This window comes from Candidozyma duobushaemuli (genome assembly GCF_002926085.2).
Source record: "Candidozyma duobushaemuli strain B09383 chromosome Unknown E_B09383, whole genome shotgun sequence".
NCBI classification, from domain to species: domain Eukaryota; kingdom Fungi; phylum Ascomycota; class Pichiomycetes; order Serinales; family Metschnikowiaceae; genus Candidozyma; species Candidozyma duobushaemuli.
In genome coordinates this window covers 7,501-26,463 of record NW_020289900.1, presented here as the reverse complement: position 1 = coordinate 26,463, position 18,963 = coordinate 7,501, and the positions used below count along the sequence as shown (strand labels likewise).

The following is an 18,963-nucleotide window of genomic DNA, read 5'->3' as shown; positions in this document are numbered from 1 at the left end:
AATTATCAGAAATCCGAAAATTCGTAGTGCCCTATGTAACTTTGCCAAAACCTCGGCTCTGTGGTGTTGCTCACTATAGAGATGCTCGCAATGGCCAGACCGATGTCTCAGAATCCATCACAAAATATCCGTTAAACCGACAAAACCAGCAAAACTTTCCCTTTTCATCAATCCAAATTTTCTTCAAAATACCTGTTTGCTTTTTTTTGTCCAACCCTTCACATAGTACTTCCCCCTATGGTCTACATCACGGCCTCCAAGTCGCCTGCACAACTATCAACTCACCATTACTCCATGACCGAAGAACATAGCTGCCGAATCTGCCGTGGCGAAGCAACAAGGAAACAGCCGCTAATCCATCCGTGTAAATGCAGAGGCTCTATTCGCTATATCCATGAAGATTGTCTTTTGGAGTGGCTCAAGCACTCCTCCAAGTCTACCAAGCAGTGTGACATTTGTAATACCCAATATCGGTTCAAGACCATATATGACCCTAACATGCCCAAGCGTGTCCCGCTACTGCTTATCTGGGCTAAGATCGTTAGCACAGTGACCACCACATTGACTCAACACTTGCTGGCGGTCCTTTATACCATGTTCTTGCTTCAGCTCCCCATCTTCTGGAAGATCGTGGGGCGTGTCTACACATTCTTGGTCGATGGGCCTCTTCCGCCGGGCGGCAGTATTCCGCTACTGCTACTTTACGGCACGTTGGCGTGTTTTGATGAAAATCTGCCTTTAACGAAAGACTCCACATGGTTCGACAAGGCCGTCTACCTATTTTTCAACACTTTCCTGAACGGCATGGTCCACGTATGTGCCTTTGTGATCATGCTATTGGCCATCTTCGTTGAACACGAGTGGGTCGTCAGAGACGACGGTTACACGAAAATGCTTCTCAACGACATTGGCCGTGAACCCCGCTCCAAGTTGTTGGACCTACTACAGGGTTTGCAGAACGAGGCACAAGAAAACCAAGACGGAAACGGTGAAAACGCCGAGAACGGCGGAAATGAAGCCAATCGCAACCGTCCCATGCCGCTAGATCTCGTGAACGAGGCGATTCGTGATCTCAGGAACGTTCCCGAAGAATTTACTCGCGAGGTCGAGCTCCGCAACGCTATCAACAACGGCGAGCTCAACGACTTGATTCGTGGAGAGGATCAACGGGATGCTTTGCCTGGCGAAGCGCCCCTTCCACTTCCCGACATGCCTGCCAATCATGTTGCACCCAATGAACCGGAGAACGACCCACACACCGGCATCGACATGGAAAATGCCCCAAATCCACACGTTGCTGAAGCTTCAGATGACTCGGCCGATGAGGATTACGTCTACGATGGCAACGACAATGATTCAGCCTCCAACCTGGACGCTTCCTCAGAGCACTCTGACAACAACGATGCAGTTTGGGATCCAGCAGAAATGGACCAAAACCTTCAGGATGTTGCCGGAATCGATCGTCAGCCAGAGGAGCTCGATGAAGGTATCTTGGAGATCATTGGCCTCAAGCTAAACCTTTCTACTCCACTTTTGCTCACAGTGTTAGTGGACGCCATTGTCATGATCTTCCTATTCGCTGCATACCTTGTACCACATATGATAGGAAACCTCGTCCTACTCATCACTGCATCATTATACACATTAATCAGAGACTATCACGAAAGAGTCACGTTCCTCGTCATTGCCAAAGCCCACTTGAGTCCAATCTTAAACTTAGCTCATGAGCAATATTTGAAGTCGGACATCTTAGTTAATACCCGCTTTTTCGTGTTTGATGTCTTTCTCCAGCCTACCAGGGATACTTTATCTCGCTGTCTTTCCCTCGTGAATACTGGTCCTGCAACTTTACCTCAAAGGGTTGTGGCATTATCCATTGGCTATTTTGTCGGCTGCTATGCTATCTACTCAGTTATGAGAAGTATGGTGTCTGGTAAAAAGCCTCTCGTTGGAAATGCAAGAAGAGTCTACAAGCTTCTTTTCGAAATTACAGCTACTGCCAAAGTCTTTGTCGTGTTCGCCGTCGAGATAGTTGTGTTCCCAGTCTACTGTGGCTGGCTCATAGATATTTGTTTGGCGCCACTCTTCAAAACTGACTTGGTGATAAAGAACAAGGACGGCTCGACCACATACGAGTACCTTTTCATTGCATCTCTCGAGCACTACAACTCCCCATCTGCTCGAGTACTAATCTATTGGGGTTTTGGCACAATTTACATGCTTTGCTTTGCATTGTATGTTGGCATGTTGAGAAGTCAGATCTTGCGTCCAGGTGTTCTTTTCTTCATTAGAAGTCCAGAGGACCCCAATGCAAGACTTATACATGACGCCCTTGTGAAGTCACTCAGGTTCCAGATGCTGCGTATCTGGCTTAGTGCCAAGTTCTACACCGGCAATATAATTTTGGGAATTGGTCTTGTGACCTGGGGACTCCGTTGGTTTACAGCTTCTTCCAACCCTAATGAGCGCATCTTCTTGCCAGTGACGTTGAACTGGACCGGCGTCTTCTACTTGGTTGGCCTTGGCTTGCAGCTCCATCAGAAGCATGAATTTCTTGCTCGCTACTGTGTCAAGTTTTGGGAACGTGTATTCCAAGTGGTCTGCTACAAGTTAAGACTTTCTGATTTCATTCTTGGAACCCCTATCGCCGAGGAACGTGGTCATATTGTTTATCGAAGCTGGTTCCATGAGCTCTACGGTGCCGTCCCTGACTATCAACATCCAGTTACCTACAGTGAGGCTCGTCAGAAGCTTAATGAGCCAGGTGTTAACGCATGCTTCGTACCTGATGGAAACTTTGTGAGAGCTCCTTCGAGTGATACTTCTCGAAAGTTCATTGATCAGTTGTTCATTCCTGTCACCAGATCTGACCAGCCGATCAACGAGGAAGAGCCAAAAAGTCATGAACATGAGGATGGATACGAGTCTGATTACTCTGATGTGGAGCTCAACTACGAGCAAAGCTACGTCATTGTCTATCGCCCTCCCAACTTCAAGACCAGGTGCATGCTCTTGGTTTTGCTCTTGGGCATATTTGCTCAGCTACTCTTCGTGTTTGTGGGTGTGTCAGCTTTATTTCCGGGAAGACTTACGCTCAAAGCATTCTATGCTATCACGAATTGGATAGGTATACCATACAACCCATGGGAAGTTGATGGATCTCGTGTTGACATTCTGTCGCTCTGTCTAGGACTCGGCTTCTTTGTTCTGTTATTGATGTCGCTTGATGGACAGCCATTTACACCCATCGAGATACCAAACCCATTCCCTGAAGCCATGAACTTAAATGTCAACGTTGGCGGAAGGTGGGCGCCAGAGATGTGGGTGGCCGTTATATCACATTTCGCAGTTCTGTTACAAGTTGGATCGGCATGGTTAGATGCCGAGTACACGTTGTTTGGCAAGAGTGCATTTGATGACTTTCAAAATCCCAAGTACATTGCTTTGGCCATTCATTTTGCGTTATGTGGTCTCCTCATGAGCCCACTATACAACACATGGCTGTATGAGAGAAAGGAGCAGTCGATCTTGAGGTATGCATGGAGCGTTGGTTTGGTGGATGATTTGATACACTTCTTGGTGATAGGATGGTTTTTGACGTTTGCATGGGACTCAGTTACATTTGCGTTGGCATCAATAGCCTTGTATGTGACTGTGAAGGCGCTGCTTGGCGGTATCCGCTTGCTAGAGCATTTCAACACACAGGTAAAGAACGAGAAGTATGTTCGTGGAACTGCTGTCCAGAATGTTGATCTTGATGAAGGCGCGGAGTGAGCCGGTAAGTGATATATAGATTACTCGCTTTCGTTGGAATCGTTTGCTGTATTTTGTTGTACCTTCTTCTTGCGACCACGCTTCTTCCCTTTACGGGGCTTCTTTTCTCCTTCTTCCTCGTCTTCATCATCCAAATACTCCAGAGTGGCCGTGGCGGACTCGTCCAACATGTTTCTAGCTCTGGTGATCTTATTAAGCAATTCCTTGATATCCTCCAATCTTCCGAGCTTCATGGGGTCATTTCGAAGAGCAAAAGGCAAATCGTCCTGCTTGATCTTGGATCTGCCTTGAGATTTGGCAAATTGTGAAGTTTCGTGCATCATGTCGGAGAGATACTCCACTAGACAATCCTCCAAGCAGTTAACTGTGGAATCTAGCGAGACAGGACCATCGCCCAAAGCATATAACAAAGTTTCAATGTCCTTAGTGAAGTATCTAGGTCTTCTGCGGCGCCGAGAAGGAGCGGCTGTTTGTCTGTAGGAGTACATGGAAAAGAAGAGTGGTTAGGTTGTAGAACATATACTTGATGGTGTATGTATGACGTTATATACAGGCTTGGCGAAGTGGAGAGGTTGCAACCAATAAATATCAGCCGTATGTGGCCTGGAAGCGAATTAGCCATGACGAAAGCCGTGGGTGAAGCAAAAAACAGTGCTTATATAATGCCTCGTGGGGACCTAAGGAGCGAACAAGTGAGGGGTCTCGAGGGGTGAGCGGGCCAGAACGTATGCGTCGGTTCCGGCAGTAGGGCCTTTGACAGGCCCAACAAGATGAAAATATGAGCAAAAGGAGAATCTAGGGCACGCGCCAGCGGCGCCCGGTCACCTGCGGGCACGATCTAGCTCCTCGGAGAGCACCTGTTCGATAACTCCGTCGGAAGGCGCCAGCATATGAGAAAAACGTAGCAGGCCCTTGTGGAACTGGGTGATGAGGTCGAGAAGCTTGCCCAGGCGCATTTCGGCGGTGTTGACGCGGTAGAGGTAGCCCAACTTTTCGAACTGGGCAGCCACCTCCTCCTGGTGGTCGTTCATCAAGTCCTGGTTGGTGACAACAATCAAGGGCTTGCCGAGCCTGAGCACGTCCAAAATTGAGCCCGTTCCGGCGTGGGACACCACAATGTCGGCGCCGGCAATGTAGTCGTTGATGCTGGGAGCAAAGGGAAACACCTCGATTTTCAAGTCCAAGTCCAGCAGAGCCAAGTGCACCACCAGCTTGTCGTTGAACTCGTTGGAGATCTGCAAGCCGAGCTTCTCCATAAACTCGGTTTTCGCCATGGCGTCGGAAAAATACTGTTTGCTGACATGCTTGGAGTGGGACACCTCGTTGCCAAACTGGATGGCCACTTTGGTGAAGCCCAAGGCATTCAAGTCCAGCACGAACAGCGGCTCCACCACGTGGTCCACGAGCTTGTGGAACGTGACGGTAGCCCCTGTGGTGAAAAGGATGGACATTGGGAAATTGGAAAACAGCGGTTTTGGAAGCCAGAGTCTTGCGGTTTTGCTTCCTCTGGAGCTCGCTCTGGTGCTCGATGCAGGGGCAACGTCCAGACCATTCCTGTCTGATATCCTCGGCCGGGCCCAAATGGCCCAAATTGTGCCAGAACCAAAGGCGCACCACCGGTGCCTTGGCTATTGGACAAAGCCGAATTAAAAATTAAATAAATGAGCCAATTGAGTTCATTCCGGTTCTTTAAAACGCTGATTCACTTTGTTTGTTGGTTTTGGCCAGATCGATTGTGTATCCGTGTTAGGTTCGAGGCGCGTTTTGCCTCTAGATTTTGCTTGACCGGCGCGACCCGAAGAGCACTGATAATGGTCGGTTGCCTGCAGAAACGGCATCAATAGAATGGTCTTGAGCTTTGGAAATCCGTCGCTTTCGAGGTTTGTCGATTGATTCTTCCTCAAGAGATCCTAAACTTAAAAACCCAGACATCCACTAAGAAAAAACAGAATTCCCCATTCGTCGGTTGCGGTGCCCCTGACTGCGGTGGTGGACCCGGCTTCGCACGGAGTTGCATGGACCGGACCAGCCGAATTGCTGGAAAGTTGGCTGAAAGTTGGCTGAAAGTCGCTTTTTGGTTTTTCTTTCTGGGTTTTCTTTCTGGGTTTTCTTTCTTGTTTTTCTTTCTGGTTTTTCTTTCTGGTTTTTCTGAATAGATGCGTTTTCAACCAGCATAGTGGAATTGCCGCTTCGCCATGGCCGTTTCTCACCATGCTGGCTACCTCCTCCTGGTCTAGACGCCTGAAGAACGTTGGTGTTGCGCCCCATCAGCTGACACTCTTGTGCCACTGTTCATCGAGGTTCCGGTCGTCTAAGGAGCCGATACTTCAAAGTGCAATTCGTTTTGTAGGTGGCACTTGCTACGGGGTAATGTGGTGAAGGCTGGTTGGTGCTCAATGAGTGCTTGGTTCGTAATCCGCAGGCTACCAATCCAACCGGTGTAATGTGGGCTCAGCTAACGTTTGTAGAATTTGCGTGGAGTCGGTGTAATTGTATTAATAGGGTAGCTATGTTACCCTAGTGAGGTGGTATGGTGGTCTCTACGATCTCAAAGTCGAGTTTGACTACCCTACTATGTAGATACAGCACAGAGCCTGCCATTGCCCTTAATTCACTTCAATCGTAATTTTGGAGTGAAGGTAAGTAGGTAGTACGACTGTTGGTAGAATTCATCTTGTTTTCGATTTTTGGTGGTTGAATAAAAGTTCACCTTTTTCATCAGAGTGCATTTTTCGCAGCCAAAGTAGAGATGTTCACCCACCTTTCCAGAATTCTCCCATTACCGGAATATATGAAATCTTTTACCCTTATTCAAGTTGACACACAATGTAATCAAATGGCATTCTTATACCTTCTTTGAGATTTGTAGACACTTGAAAAGCTATGAATGTTACCACTGCTACTTCGTTGAGAGTTCCATTCAGGCAGAATTCTTGGACAATTCCAGGTATCAACATCATGACCAACTTGCCAAGCCCACCATTTATTGCTTCCTGAGCCAAGCTCTGTCCTGGAATTCTGAATCACGCACTGTGACAACCCTAATTTCGCTACGTTGAAAATTCACTCTATTACCCAATGCACTCAGCATTAAACAATTTTATCCGAAACCTATTAACAATAAATAATCGATGGGACGTTAGGCCTCCACAACAGCCTCTCCTGCCTCCTCCTCAGCTTCCTCATCAGCATCCTGAAGAGGCTCAACGTCGATCCAGACAAACCTCACCTTAAAGTATCTTGCAACAAACACAAGCAACAACAAGACTGGTACCTCAATAAGCGGGCCAAAAGTGGCAGCGATAGCCTGCTTACTTCCGGAACCGTAGATGGAAATGGCAATGGCGAGACTCAACTCGAAATTGTTGGATGCAGCCGTGAAGGTCTGAGCCACAGTTGCACCGTAAGGAGCAGCACAGCCGTAGGAGAACTTCTCAGGGTACAAATCCTTTGTTTTCTCGCAACCGCAAAGAGGCTTCTTCTCATCAGAGGTCTCCGTCTCGTCGCTTTCCACGTGTCTGCTTTCGAAGATTCTGTAAGTGTACAACCAGCGAAGCAAAAAGAGGGTTCCGAAGAAGGTGCCGATGAAATAGACAACCAATGGAACGAAACAGCGGAAGGCAGAGCCAATATCCTGAATAAAGTCGTTACCCTTCTCCATGAAAATGACCACAATAGTGTAGAGAAGCCCGATAAGCGCCCAGGGACTCACAAATGGTAGGAATTTCGTATCGTAACGCTTGGATCCCAAAAGGGCTCTTCCCACGAGTCTGATTAAGACGCCAAGTCCAAAAGGAACACCCATGAAAAAGGCGACACTCTTAGCCACCAATGAGTAGGTGACAGAGCTGGAAGTCTGCTGGTAATGGCCAGTAATTACATAACAGAAGAAAATCTGGTAGGGCGCATAGAGCACGATCTGTAGCACACTGTTCACAATGACAATAACCGCACACAAGGTGTTGTCGCCATCGGCGATATCGTTCCACAACAAGACCATGGCGATGCATCTGGCCAAGCCGATCATGATAATACCCGTCCGGTATTCGTCCTGGTCGAAAAGAGTCAACCATGCCAACCCGAACATGAAAAACGGGCAAATGATCCAGTTGAGCACAAGCGAAAACAAGATGGGCTTGAGGTAGGTGGATCTGGAGAAGTACTTGAGCACGTTCTCCCACTCGACTTTGCATAGCGGCGGAAGAAGCATCACGATCAATCCAACTGCCAAAGGCACTGAGACACCCACCACCTTGGAACTATCCAAAGCGGTTCTGCTGCTGGGCACATAGACGGATAAAAGCACACCTAGCACTATAGCTAGGATGATAAGAAGCGGAAGTAGCTTATCTGTGAGGGAGAGCCCACGGAAGACTCCCCGCAAATCGTTTTTCAAGGAACCCATGAGGTGCGTTAAAGATTTTTCTGAGTCATTATCAGCGCGCAGGTACCCGTGTGGAGTCACGATAAGGGCCGATGAGGTGATTTTGAGGTGAAAGAAGAGTTTAGAAGATTTGAATCATACATTCACGGCAGTGACGTGTTGTCAAGGCACAGGTGATATTTTTGAAGTGGCTGCTTTCCAATGCCCATGTAGAGCGCTTCTACCCCTCGCCGTGGGGGTAAGTGGGTCCATGATGGAGTTGCTATTGGGCTGAGAGGCTTTTTGAATGAAGTGTAGTCAACAGCAATTTCATGAAAATAAGAGAAAAGACACGATCCGTGGGGGGCAAAGAACGGGTTGTTGGGTCCAGAAAGTGAAGACGACGCTGCTATATGTGGACCAAAAAGACTCACGATGTCACATCAAAAATTTTGTAAAAATCACAGATATGCTGAATTCGGGCTTAAAGCATCTAAGCGTCCACGAGTTGACCGCTTTGCATTTTATCCGATGAGCATGGTCGACTCTACATTCTGATAATTTTTCCACATTTCTGTAACTACCTCGATTGCCTCTTTGGATACTTTGGTCTACTGCAAATAGAAAATTTTCTCCGCAGTGGCCCCAGCCTCTCGGGTGATGTGTTTATAGGATGGGGCTTCTCGGTTCGCTAAGCTTGGACCGACGTTTGCTCTTGCAGCTTTGTAAGACATCACTACTGAGCACTTTGTGAAGCAGACCAATGAAGTTTGACGAACTGGTTAGGTGTTTCATGATACAATGGGCCGTGGAAGATGCAAAAATTAGGAAACTAAAAAGTCCAATCGATGTGGTATATGAAATATCATGGATGTTCGCTGCACGGACGAGAAAGACCAATGGAGCATTCCATTGCAGTCCCCGTTTCTTTCCATCTCCAAAAGTTGCCCTAGCTCCTTGACTGCCGAACTCGTAATGAGGAAAGAAAGATCTCGACTTTCCATTTTCGATGTACAACACAATAAGAAGACATGCAGCTAGCCCAAACCACTGGAGCTCCCTGGGACGAGGAATTGTTCTGATATTCAAGAGGTAAAACATAAAAATTAGCAGGTAACAATTTATGAAGAGCAAAGAAGCGATGAAAGCACTATATTTCTATTAACGAATAAACATCAATCCACTAATCAACTACGGAAGATGCAGACGCTCATCGAAACCTCGTAAACGTTCGGTCGCTTTTATGTAATTTTCTTTTCTTCTCCTTGGCCCCATCGAAGCATATGGTCAAGAGGCACAAAAATCACCGGCTGTCGGTTGAAGCGAGAGATCAACGCAGATGGTGCTAAATCCGGGGAACGATTTTTGAAGGACTCGTAACCTTGACGCAGTTCAGGCGCAATTACGCTTCTACCCTTTAACGTTCATGCTGTTGGGGGTGATCACTAAATCTTGAGCAATAGAGCCGAACGTGGGGCCGAGCTGTTTTTCATGTACAATGTGTGGGAACCTTGCAGAAAAGTCCACAAAGATGTTGGTTAATGTGAAATTCCCCAAGCTGCGACCCTCTGTAGATTCAATGGTGCGTTACTTAAAATATCACAAGCACCAAATGCTAAAGTGGGTATTCCGACAAAACTCAAGCCCTCATGCGCAGTAAAGTGTGGAAGAGAGGCTGTACCCCAATCAGTATAGAGCAAAGCAAGTATTAACAGGCTTTTTGTCGGTGCTGGATGGATTAGGAAAAGTCTGGATCCCGAAAGGTATTTCCGTCTTGCTTTATGTGTTTCCCCAAAATAGCGTGCTGTATGCGCATTATGTACCATCGCCTAAGTTGGTGGAATGTGTTCCAAATTAGACAAACCGTGTCACAAAAAGAAGGTGGGAGAGAGGCGACAGAGAAGGAAATCATTCCGATTGCCAAATTTTCCAAAAGAGACGGTGCTTTGAAGTAATCGAGAGAAGGTAATTAGAGGAAGTTTGATAAGCCACAAGCTTAAACCAGCGCGTGGTTTGGAAAGACGCACCGCACCTATTGTTTTCAAAATAAGTGTGAGGAACATTAGACGAGAAAGATCGTACTTTCTCGCAAATTGATGCTGATGCTGTCATGATGGTTGCAGAAACAATCCCCACCAGATGCGGCACATGCGGCACATGCTGTACATGCGGTTGCACTGTGGCACAGGGTGGCTAAGTCAATTCGTTTGCGATGCTTTGAAAAAGCGTTGAGGTAGCCGTATCCGTCTGGGTTCGGCCTCCAAGGTTGCTAAAGATTCCACCTGATAGGGAGGAGGCTGATGGTTCTTAAGCAAGTGTGCAGGAAGACAGTATTCCACACACCAAGCTTGTAGGATGGTTGTATAAAAAAGAGAGAGGAGGCCTAGGTGAACGAAGAGGCGTTTCACCCATAGTGAAGCAAGGTTTAGCGGCTTCGTCGAGGAGACAGTGCCCTAGCCTCACCATTGATGGAAATCGCCCCACGGTAGGCCCTCGTACTGTACCTCCACGGCAAAAAACTTCTCTGCGGCTGCACGTAGAAGATTGTACTGCATATAATGCGATCGATGGATATTATTGCGTTGTTGATGGGTATTATTTCCTTTTTTTCGCTTGAGCAGCAGGGATCGCTACTATCAACAGAAAGTGAGACATTGGGGATCGGGAACTGAGTTTTCAGAAAAATCGTCCACATGGGACCGGTAGCGGTGCTTAGGGAGCAATTTTAGCCGGTTTCGACGCTCTGCAGCGAATATGCAAGGTTGTCTTGAGAGAACTCACTGGAGCAAAAGTACGCCGGCTAAATATTGAAAGACTTCCATCCAATAAAAAGCTGCACCAGAGATTAATCCCGAGGGTGTTGTCTTAAATCTGCAGGAGACCCGTGCGGCGCTGCAGCTTATGCATGGCTGAAATTCAGATATGCATGGCTGAAACCAGGCTGCAAACAACGTAGGCATCGGTTGGAGCCATGGTTCGGACGGCGAACTTTGCTTTCCAAGCTTGGCGGATTTGGTAGGATCGCCGCAGCTGCAAACCCTTTGCCCTTTGTTTAAATAAAAACGAGATCCCTGAAATATCAGCTGCAACTGAAAATGAACATACTCATCTTCTGGGTGAGCATCCTCCTCCATGTCTCCACGGCCATGGCAGCCGTGAAGGAGGGAGTCTTTACAAAAATCAACTCCATCACACCCCCGGGTACAGCACGTCCAGAAAGTGTGAATTGGCAGGCTGCTGTCGCCTGGAGCATCCCTGCTTCCATGAACATGAAAGCCGGCGACACCTTCACGTTGCACATGCCTTATGTGTACAAATTTACAAGCACAGCAGAAACCTTGCAAGTGACAAGCGACGGCACCGTGTTGGCCGATTGTGACTTGTTTTCTGGTGACAATATCGTGGGTTACTCCGAGGTGCAATGTACGGCGACATCGGCGGTGCAAGGCCTGGATGACGCTAGTGGAAGTATCAACTTTGCCTTTGCCTTCAATGCTGGTTTGTCTGACGACCAGGTCAACTTGGAGTCCTCTTCCGTGTGGAGTGTTGGCTCTAATACTGTTACCTGGCAAGACGGCCTGAAGGATTTGACTTCAACCGTGAACTTCGTCGACGGAATAGGCACTAGCGTGGGGGGTTCCCCGGACAATGCTGCCTATGCTTTAAGAGGTTTGGTCAACACCGCCAATAAACAGCATTATTTCTACGGCCCCAAATGCCTGGTAAGCGGTATGTCGGGCACTTTGACTTTGAAGCAGACAGAAGTGCCCCTTGATTGCAGCACGATGTCAGGTTCCATCACCAACATCCTCAACGCATGGTACTTCCCAGAAACCGCCGAAAAATCCGGCGTCACCCTTACCAGTTGTTCGGAGTCCGAAGCCGTGGTCACCTTCAACAACATCCCGGCTAATTACAGACCGTACATGAACATCTTCACGGGCATGCTTCAGTCCACTGCTACCTTCCCCACAACTTACTCATACAACTTGAAGTGTAACGGCGAAACCTTGAAATCCTCTTCCACCATCCGTTGGTCTCACTACTCGTCTTCTGATCCCGGTTCTGGCGGTAACAATTTGCCCCTCAAGCTCACTACCGTGACGGACCCCACTGCCACCAATACTGGCATTGTCACTCATACCGGCAACACCGCCAGAACCGTCATTGTGAACGTTCCCATGTCTGCTGTCACCGTCACTGTCACCGGCACCAACACCGCCTCTGTGACTCAAACAGTGGGCACCACAAGCGGCACCAGATACGTCTCGGTCAATGTTCCCACGCCGACCACCACAATCACCAGAACGTATACGGGCACAGCCACCAGCTCTCTGACTATCACTGCGCTGACGGGAGGAACGGCGACCGTCTATGTGGATGTTCCGCCTCCGACAACCACCCTCACCAGTACGTGGACGGGATCTGAGGCCACCACTCGAACGGTAACGGCCCTGGTTGGCGGAACCGGTACGGTTGTGGTGAACGTGCCAGTGCCAACTACCACCGTCACGAGTACCTGGACCGGCTCCGATGCCACCACTCTGACCATCCCAGGACTGGCTGGAGGTACCGGGACCGTTGTGGTCAATGTGCCAGTGCCTACGACAACTGTGACGAGAACGTGGACTGGCTCAGAGGCTTCTACCGAGACCGTTCCTGGCAGTGCTGGACAGACTGGCAGTGTCATTGTGAATGTCCCTGTTCCAACCACCACGGTGACGAGAACCTGGACGGGATCCGAGGCTACCACTGAAACAGTGACTGCCGGCGAGGGAGAGACCGGAAGCGTTATCGTGAACCTCCCCATTCCAACGACCACCATCACGAGAACATGGACCGGTTCCGATACTTCTAGCGGAACCGTCACCGGTGGTCCTGGCGAGACCGGAACCGTCTTCGTTGATGTTCCTACTCCAACAACCACCGTCTTCACGACCTGGACTGGAAGCGTCACCACCACGCGTACCATTCCTGCTGCTTCAGGTGGCACAGGCACTGTCATTGTGGAAGTCCCCACTCCTGTCACTGTCATCACTGCTACTTGGACCGGTCTGGACACTGAGATCGTCACCGAGCCGTTTGTTTCTGGAACCCAGACCATCATTGTGAACGTGCCAACTCCAACGACCACCGTGACTAGAACGTGGTCTGGAAGCGACACCACCACTGAAACCGTTCCTGCTCTGGAGGGAGGTACTGGCACTGTCTTCATCGATGTACCAACTCCTTACACCACCTTGACCAGAACCGGGACGGGATCAGAGACCCAGACTGTAACTGATCCCGCTGCTTCGGGAGGCACCGGTACTGTGTACATTGACGTTCCTACCCCGCTGACCACCATTACTAGAACATGGACTGGTTCTGAGGCTACCACGCAGACCGTTCCTGCAGCTTCCGGCGGCACTGAGACGATTTATGTTGATGTTCCTACACCTCTGACTACGGTTACAAGAACATGGACAGGATCCGAGACAACCACACAGACGATCCCTGGTGGTAGTGGTGGAACCGATACCATCTACATTGACGTTCCAACGCCACTGACCACGGTCACCAGAACCTGGACTGGTAGTGAAACCTCAACGGAAACCGTTCCTGCCGCTAGTGGCGGTACTGGAACTTTGATCGTGAATGTTCCTACTCCGGTGGTTACCATTACCAGAACATGGACCGGCAGCGAAACTACTACCGAGACGGTTCCAGGTGCGTCCGGAGGCACTAATTCCGTTTATGTTGACGTCCCAACTCCTACAACCACAATCACCAGAACCCACACTGGCACCGGCTCCCAGACGGAAACTATCCCTGCCGCCTCGGGTGGTACCGCCACTGTATTCATTGACGTGCCTCCTCCTTTGACTACCTCCACCAGCACTTGGTCTGGCGATGTCACCCTCACCGAAACCGGTCCTTATGTCTCTGGAGGTACTCAGACTGTTGTTGTCATCGTTCCTACTCCAGCCACCACCGTGTGGTCCACCTGGACGGGTACTGAAACCACCACACGCACTCTTCCTGCACTGGATGGTGGAACCAACACCGTCGTTGTGGAAGTCCCTACACCTGTCACAGTTATCACATCAACTTGGACGGGTACTGAGACATCTGTTATCACGGAACCATTTGAATCTGGAACTCAGACAATCATAGTGCAAGTTCCTACCCCAGCCACTACTTTGACAAGTACTTGGACTGGCAGTGAAACCACTACTGAGACTTTGCCAGCTGAGTCTGGTGGAACCCAGACAATTGTTGTGCAGGTTCCTTCTCCAGCCACTACTTTGACAAGTACTTGGACTGGCAGCGAAACCACTACTGAGACTTTGCCAGCTGAGTCTGGTGGAACCCAGACAGTTGTTGTGCAGGTTCCTTCCACTGAAGGATCGACTTTGACCTCAACTTGGACTGGCTCGACCACTAGAACTGTCACATTGAGCGCATCTCAGTCCGGCGATGAGGATACGGTTGTTGTTGAAGTTCCCGCTACCGTGGCCGGTTCAACTTTGACTTCCACCTGGACAGGATCTACTACTAGAACTGTTACCTTGAGTGCTTCTCAGTCCGGTGATGAAGATACCGTTGTTGTTGAAGTTCCTGCTACTGAGGCATCGACCTTAACCTCCACTTGGACTGGTTCTACCACCAGAACTGTGACATTGAGTGCTTCTCAGTCCGGTGATGAAGATACCGTTGTTGTTGAAGTTCCTGCCACTGATATTCCAACAGTGACTTCCACTTGGACTGGATCTACTACCAGAACAGTGACCTTGACCGCTACTCAATCAGGCGATGAGGACACTATTATAGTGGAAGTTCCTGCCACTGCAACTGATGCATCCACTTTGACCTCCACTTGGACCGGGTCCACTACGAGAACTGTTACTTTAAGTGCATTCGAGTCTGGTGACCAAGACACTGTCGTTGTGGAGGTTCCATCTACTGAGGGATCTACCTTGACCTCGACTTGGACTGGATCCACTACGAGAACTGTTACGTTAAGTGCATCCCAGTCTGGTGACCAAGACACTGTCGTTGTAGAGGTTCCATCTACTGAGGGATCTACCTTGACCTCGACTTGGACTGGATCCACTACAAGAACTTCTACCTTGACTGCTACTCAACCTGGTGATGAGAACACTGTTATAGTTGAGGTACCTTCTAGTGAAGCTTCTACGTTGACTTCTACATGGACTGGATCGACCACCAGAACTGTTACTTTGACACCTACTCAATCTGGTGACCAGGATACCGTTGTCGTCGAGGTTCCTTCTGGAACTGGAACTCCAACATTGACCTCGACTTGGACCGGTTCGACTACCAGAACTACCACCTTGCCACCAGCTGGCAGTGACACGGATGGAACTGTCGTGGTTGAGGTTCCATCCACTGGAGACTTTACCACCTTAACATCTACGTGGACGGGTTCCGAGCCTTCTACTGAAACACAACCACCTTCGGGATCGGACACGATTGGTACTGTCATTGTTAACGTTCCATCCACGTCCGGACCATGGAACTGGAACAACACCTCCGTTCGTCCTACGCAGACCAGTGTCGGACTTACCTCCGTCACCACTGACTCTCCCACCACCAACGACCCACAGACGACAGAGAACCCAGGTTTGACAACCACAAACCCTGGTCAGGACACTCCTACTGCTACTAATGGTGGAACAGAGACTGCTCCTACTAATGGTGGAACAGAGACTGCTCCTACTAATGGTGGAACAGAGACTGCTCCTACTAATGGTGGAAACGAACCTGGCCCTACTAATGGTGGAAACGAACCTGGCCCTACTAATGGTGGAACAGAGACTGCTCCTACTAATGGTGGAAACGAACCTGGCCCTACTAATGGTGGAAACGAGCCTGGCCCTACCAATGGCGGAAACGAGCCTGGTCCTACTAATGGTGGAAACGAGCCTGGCCCTACTAATGGCGGAAACGAGCCTGGTCCTACTAATGGCGGAAACGAACCTGGCCCTACTAATGGTGGAAACGAGCCTGGCCCTACCAATGGCGGAAACGAGCCTGGTCCTACTAATGGCGGAAACGAGCCTGGCCCTACCAATGGCGGAAACGAGCCTGGTCCTACTAATGGCGGAAACGAGCCTGGTCCTACTAATGGCGGAAACGAGCCTGGTCCTACTAATGGCGGAAACGAACCTGGTCCTACTAATGGCGGAAACGAGCCTGGTCCTACTAATGGCGGAAACGAGCCTGGTCCTACTAATGGCGGAAACGAGCCTGGTCCTACTAATGGCGGAAACGAGCCTGGCCCTACCAATGGCGGAAACGAGCCTGGTCCTACTAATGGCGGAAACGAGCCTGGTCCTACTAATGGCGGAAACGAACCTGGCCCTACTAATGGCGGAAACGAACCTGACCCTACTAATGGCGGAAACGAACCTGGCCCTACTAATGGTGGAAACGAGCCTGGTCCTACTAATGGCGGAAACGAACCTGACCCTACTAATGGTGGAAACGAACCTGGCCCTACTAATGGTGGAACACAGCCTGCTCCAACTCCGGGAACAGGTGGTGACAACACCGCCGTTGGCCAGCCATCGGGCGGTGAAGGTGGTCCAGTACCATCGGGCACGCCATCTAACCCCGAGAACCCATCGAACGGCCCAGGCTTGAGCAATGGACCTGGTGGAAACACCGTTCCTGAGCAACCCGCACCTGCTACTGACCTGACAATCTGTAACTACGGCAAGTGTGTTACCATTTCCGCCACCGACAGTAATACCGGAGCTTCAGGCACTGATGAGCCTAACCCATCGATCGCTATCCAACCAAGCGGTTCCCAAAATGGTAACCCACTGGCCTCTTCTCCTGCCACGGGATTCCCAGCTGTATCCACATATGAAGACTCAGCCTCGAGCCTTCAGGTATCTGGACTTTTTGCTATTTTCTTGACGTTGATTCAGATTCTTGTTTAAGGGAAAAGTCCCTATTTTCATACATGAGGAGAGTTTTAGTACGACCCTTATAGATCTCAATTTTAATGAAAGTTTTGTATATTTTTTGTGTAAGTGAAGTAGCCAATGATGCACAATAGCTATCGAAATGTTCAGTCAAAGATCTACAATTTGATTTGAATGAGATAAATTAAGCTAATTATCTAGACAATGGTGCACATGAAGGGCACAGCACCACGACCAGCGTGCTTGTTTAAGTTGTTGTCCTTTGGAGCGTTGTTCTTGTTCTGAGTAGTTTGAGCGGCCATGTTGATTTCTGTTGTTTTATGGTGTAAAGAAAGGGAAATCACCGCTTATTTATATTCCAAACGCTCTCGTAAAGTTTCCGTATGTTTGAGGCTTTTGAGTCTCATAAGACTTCTACTTTGGGGTCCTCAATGACTTAGTGTTTCACGATATTTCCCAATCCAGCGTGACAATGGAATAAGCTGAAATTTGATGGCTAAAGGAACCAATGACTTATCTTTTCCAGGCAACAAGCGATAAAGTCTCAAGCATGAATGTCTTTTTTCTTGTCTCAAGTTCTCTATTATTTCGTACTTAGGATGTGAGCTTGGTAATACAGAAATTCTGATGGTGAGAGACTTTTATACAAACAGCAATACGAGCTAATCGCCTGAGCTGCGAAGTGGTTCTTATTTGGAAGCTACACATTGTCATATTGACTGAACAGCTTAAAAATTTGTCGTTGACAGTGCTTTCCAAAGAAACTTTCATGTCACTTACATATGCGAACCGCTCAACGGTGCAATTTTGAAGCTACGAAAAGCTATGAAGAGCCCTAAAGTAGCTATATATGATTACTAGACACTCAACACTATGTATATTTTTATTATAATTTTTTATACGGTTCCCATGGTGTTAAAGGGGAATGCAATGACATTATGACATCGACGTCTAAGTTCATAAACTTTGGATGTCAGTTAGGTATATGGCTATATAGGCCTCAATAGTACTGCAAAAGTTTACCTTCAATCCATAGAACGTTTGATACTAGCCTTGAGACGTTAAAGACTACTGTTCTGATGGAAAGGAAACTATAGAGGGGTTCCAATGTAAGACGATCTTCCAGGCTTTAACGAGAGTTACTTGTTAAGTTCATCGAATACTACAGTCTATAAAAGAAGAATCACTTTCGTCTCTCGTTGTCGGCTATCATGAGGATTACCAATTGTTGTAGTAGAAGGTACTTTGCAACTAAGAGTTCCCTCAAAAACCCAGACATCCCCCGGCTATTGACGGAAACGCGTCTCAGGTTTGCCATTAGTTAGTAGCTTATGATTACAAGTCATAAGCTTTAGATGAAAATGATACTAGATTTTTTCTTGTCATTATTATCACTGCTCTCTCAGTTGTGGGATATCCTTGGTATGCTCTATTTGCTGTGCGTTGACAATGTCAGAATTGGGGTACCCACTATTCATCATTGCACTTGTTGCTATTAAAGTAGCCTACTTCGATGCAAAAATTAAACTAATTCTTCCACATTAGAAACCCTGACGCTCCTCTTATCTCACAAATGTAGTCATTTGAGCAAAATATTGAGAACTCAAATTGAAATCCATCATTCAATATTCTCATCTTTAGGAGCAGTAAGGGAACAGGTGCGTGTTATGCATTATCAAATTGATATAACCCTGCTTTATTTTTTTAAAAGAGAATTGAAGAACACCCGTTTTTTGTCCAAAGTTCAAATTGTAGACGATAAGTTGAGAGATACTGACGTTATAGCTCAATCACAGTTAATAACATCAAACTATGGCGAGAACCGTCTATTTAGGTATCCTGACGATCTACAAAGGTGTCAAAATGCAAAAAAATTAGCTAATTATAAAT

At 48.2% G+C, this 18,963-nt stretch overlaps 5 protein-coding genes across 5 annotated transcripts; 2 read left to right on the top strand and 3 right to left on the bottom strand. All coding sequences in view use genetic code 12, as the record gives it.

The window, feature by feature from the left end:
- Positions 1 to 237: 237 nt before the first annotated feature.
- Positions 238 to 3,774, top strand: CXQ87_004272 (E3 ubiquitin-protein ligase; the record flags this gene model as incomplete). Its single annotated transcript, XM_025482717.1, has 1 exon — positions 238 to 3,774. One exon carries the CDS (start codon positions 238 to 240, stop codon positions 3,772 to 3,774), a length of 3,537 nt encoding a protein of 1,178 aa, XP_025337660.1.
- Positions 3,775 to 3,794: 20 nt separating this feature from the next.
- Positions 3,795 to 4,262, bottom strand: TAF19 (Taf19p; the record flags this gene model as incomplete). Its single annotated transcript, XM_025482716.1, has 1 exon — positions 3,795 to 4,262. The coding sequence occupies one exon, from the start codon at positions 4,260 to 4,262 to the stop codon at positions 3,795 to 3,797; it is 468 nt and encodes a 155-aa protein (XP_025337659.1).
- Positions 4,263 to 4,595: 333 nt separating this feature from the next.
- Positions 4,596 to 5,225, bottom strand: CXQ87_004270 (N-acetylglucosaminyldiphosphodolichol N-acetylglucosaminyltransferase catalytic subunit; the record flags this gene model as incomplete). Its single annotated transcript, XM_025482715.1, has 1 exon — positions 4,596 to 5,225. One exon carries the CDS (start codon positions 5,223 to 5,225, stop codon positions 4,596 to 4,598), a length of 630 nt encoding a protein of 209 aa, XP_025337658.1.
- A 1,688-nt stretch (positions 5,226 to 6,913) lies between these two features.
- ARR3 (Arr3p) lies at positions 6,914 to 8,179 on the bottom strand (the record flags this gene model as incomplete). The annotated part of the gene is made up of 1 exon (XM_025482714.1): positions 6,914 to 8,179. One exon carries the CDS (start codon positions 8,177 to 8,179, stop codon positions 6,914 to 6,916), a length of 1,266 nt encoding a protein of 421 aa, XP_025337657.1.
- A 3,104-nt stretch (positions 8,180 to 11,283) lies between these two features.
- CXQ87_004268 (uncharacterized protein) lies at positions 11,284 to 17,088 on the top strand (the record flags this gene model as incomplete). The annotated part of the gene is made up of 2 exons (XM_025482713.1): positions 11,284 to 12,446; positions 12,468 to 17,088. 2 exons carry the CDS (start codon positions 11,284 to 11,286, stop codon positions 17,086 to 17,088), a joined length of 5,784 nt encoding a protein of 1,927 aa, XP_025337656.1.
- Positions 17,089 to 18,963: the final 1,875 nt, after the last annotated feature.